Genomic DNA, 2492 nt, shown 5'->3' with positions numbered 1-2492 from the left:
CCATCAATCTTTGTACCCAAAACACACCCCTTAATCTTACGAAAGGTGAAATACAAATTTGGCATCTTCTGAAGAAGGATGGAGTAAATAATTTGAATTATTAAATGAACAAATGGACGCGTTTCACTCCTCCAATCAACTCAACAGTGTGTCAGACATCAAGTTAAGTTTGTTTTTAGAGCAAGAGCTTACTTTTTTTTCCTTATCAAAATCATAAGAAGCTGGCAGTGTAAAAGTTGGTGTAAAAGAGTGCATAAACTGTCAAATGTATCTTAAATTCATTGTATGGGAATGTATTGTTATTGGTTTTCATGGGTTTATATAATGCTAATCAATTGTTTTCTACATTATAGATGTTGTTTTATTGAAGTTCTATACATGTTCTAAGAACATAATCTCCATGTATATTAAGATACTTTACTTTGTTCCTTTGCTTATATCAAATCCTTCAAAATATCAAAGATTGATTTATTGAAGGTTTCCCCTCAGCAAAAACGAGGTTGTGTGATTTCAATCTCCGTGCTTCGCCCTCTTCATTATATCCCAGTATAATTTTAATTGTGTCTTAAGAATACAATGATGGCATTGCATTTTCTTTACTATAGGTTAAAGGTTTGGAGATTCTAATGATGTATTTTCTTTCTTGTATTTGTGGATTTTTTTGATGACGTCATCATAATACTACGATTGTTGACGTAAACATCACGTTTCCATGTGTTTTTGTATTTTAAATTTTATAATATTTATTTGACTAAATTAAATTATATATGAAGAGCCATTTCATTGCACAAAGGCTGATTAAATCACTCTGATTCAAAATTGACGCCATGGGTATGTCAGACTTAAGCGGACTCAAGTTGGAAACAAACACCGACTCAGATATTTTTCAAAAAGATGTGTCTGAGGTTTTCTCGACAAAATATCTCTTGGACAAACACGTCTCTGTTGGTCTTGATAGCACATATGTCCTTTTATTAGATTATAATGCCTCAAAAGTAAGTAGTGTAATTCATTTTTCAGTTATATTCTACCTCAGATATAAATAATCATTTTTTTATGTTAACTTAACAGGACACAATTGCTGGAGCTCTCAGCAACGGAAATGTGAGTCTCTATACCTCTGATTTGGTCAAAAAAAGAGTCATTTAAAGTCCATGAAGACTCCATCACAGGCCTCCAATTTAGTCCTACAGAGCCCAACTTATTTTACACAAGCTCCATGGACATGGAAGTAAAGCTTTGGGATTTGAGAATCGGAGGATCTCAAGGCCCCGTCAAACGGTTTTACGATTCCTCTGCTAAAAATCCTGGAGGGTGTCATAAGCCACTAACGTCTTTTTCTGTGAATGCCTCTGAAAGATTCTTAACTGCAGGGACTGAGCAAGTGAGAGGAGAGTCTTTTTTACTCTTTTGGGACAGTCGCTCTGAAGAACGTCTCGGTGGCTATTGGAACACTCACATTGATGATATAACAACATTAAAGTATCACACATCCGATCCGAATAAACTTGCATCCGGTTCAGTTGATGGAGTGGTCAACGTCTATGATATAAGTCAACCCACAGAGGATGAGGCACTTATTGAAGCAACCAACACAGAGTCATCCGTTCAAAAAATAAAATGGTTCAATAAAGAATCAGAAGACAGTCTAGCCATTATAACTCATACGGAAGATGTATACCTTTGGCGAGTGTCTGACTCATGCCCAGCACAAATTTTTAAACGTGATCAAATTACTAATTTAGGACTAAGAAGGAGCTCTGTTGAATCGGCTTACGTTGTTGATGTGCATCCTAGCCTTGATAAGCCCTTGTTTTTTCTATGTGGTAGTAGATGTCCAAATAACTCTTGTCTTCGAGTATTTTATCCAAAAAGTCAAAGCTAAAGCCTTATTCAGATCTCAAATCCTCTAAAATTCGAAATGAGTTGGTTAGATGTAGTATAATGAACGAGAGTACGGGAGATATTGTTACTGGGAATGAGAGTGGAATAATAGCTAAGTGGAGTACTGCCGATAAAGGAGAAAATAATTCTTGTGATAATGATGCTGTCTCAGCTAAAAAGTCTGGCTTTTCAAAGTCTTCTCGTAAATTCAAGCCGTACTAATACATTTTATATGTATACATAATATATGCATTCCATTGTGAACTAAATATATTTAATTGAGTAATTAAATTAATTCACATGTATAATAGGCATACCATTTGAGTTACTAGTGTTGTGGTTCTTGAGATTGGGCTTTTGCTCAAATAGCCTCGAAAACATATAATTATGTCTCAAATAATTCCAGGAAGATATGCTCGAATCGTGATTCCAATAAGTGGTATTGAGGCTTAGACATCATTGTCTTGAAGTAGATTAAAATTTTATATTGGTGTAGATTGGGATTGATCACATCACTTTGTATAATAGTGTATATCACTTAATATTGATAAGATAACATTACGTTACGCATAAGGCATCGAATGACATTGGAATTGTTGTGTAACCAT

The 2492-nt window shown here is 34.6% G+C and overlaps 1 protein-coding gene across 1 annotated transcript; it reads left to right on the top strand.

Annotated features, from left to right (window-relative positions):
• Window positions 1-692: 692 nt before the first annotated feature.
• LOC121127874 (WD repeat-containing protein 89-like) lies at window positions 693-2192 on the top strand. Its single transcript, XM_040723440.2, is given in 4 exon segments — window positions 693-995; window positions 1072-1131; window positions 1133-1868; window positions 1871-2192. Coding segments are annotated over 4 exon segments (1200 nt in total). The 5' UTR covers window positions 693-827; the 3' UTR covers window positions 2107-2192.
• The last annotated feature ends 300 nt before the right edge of the window (window positions 2193-2492 follow it).

The sequence above is a fragment of the Lepeophtheirus salmonis genome, chromosome 13, assembly GCF_016086655.4.
Source record: "Lepeophtheirus salmonis chromosome 13, UVic_Lsal_1.4, whole genome shotgun sequence".
Classification (NCBI taxonomy): Eukaryota; Metazoa; Arthropoda; class Copepoda; order Siphonostomatoida; family Caligidae; genus Lepeophtheirus; species Lepeophtheirus salmonis.
This window is presented reverse-complemented; position numbering and strand designations above follow the sequence as displayed.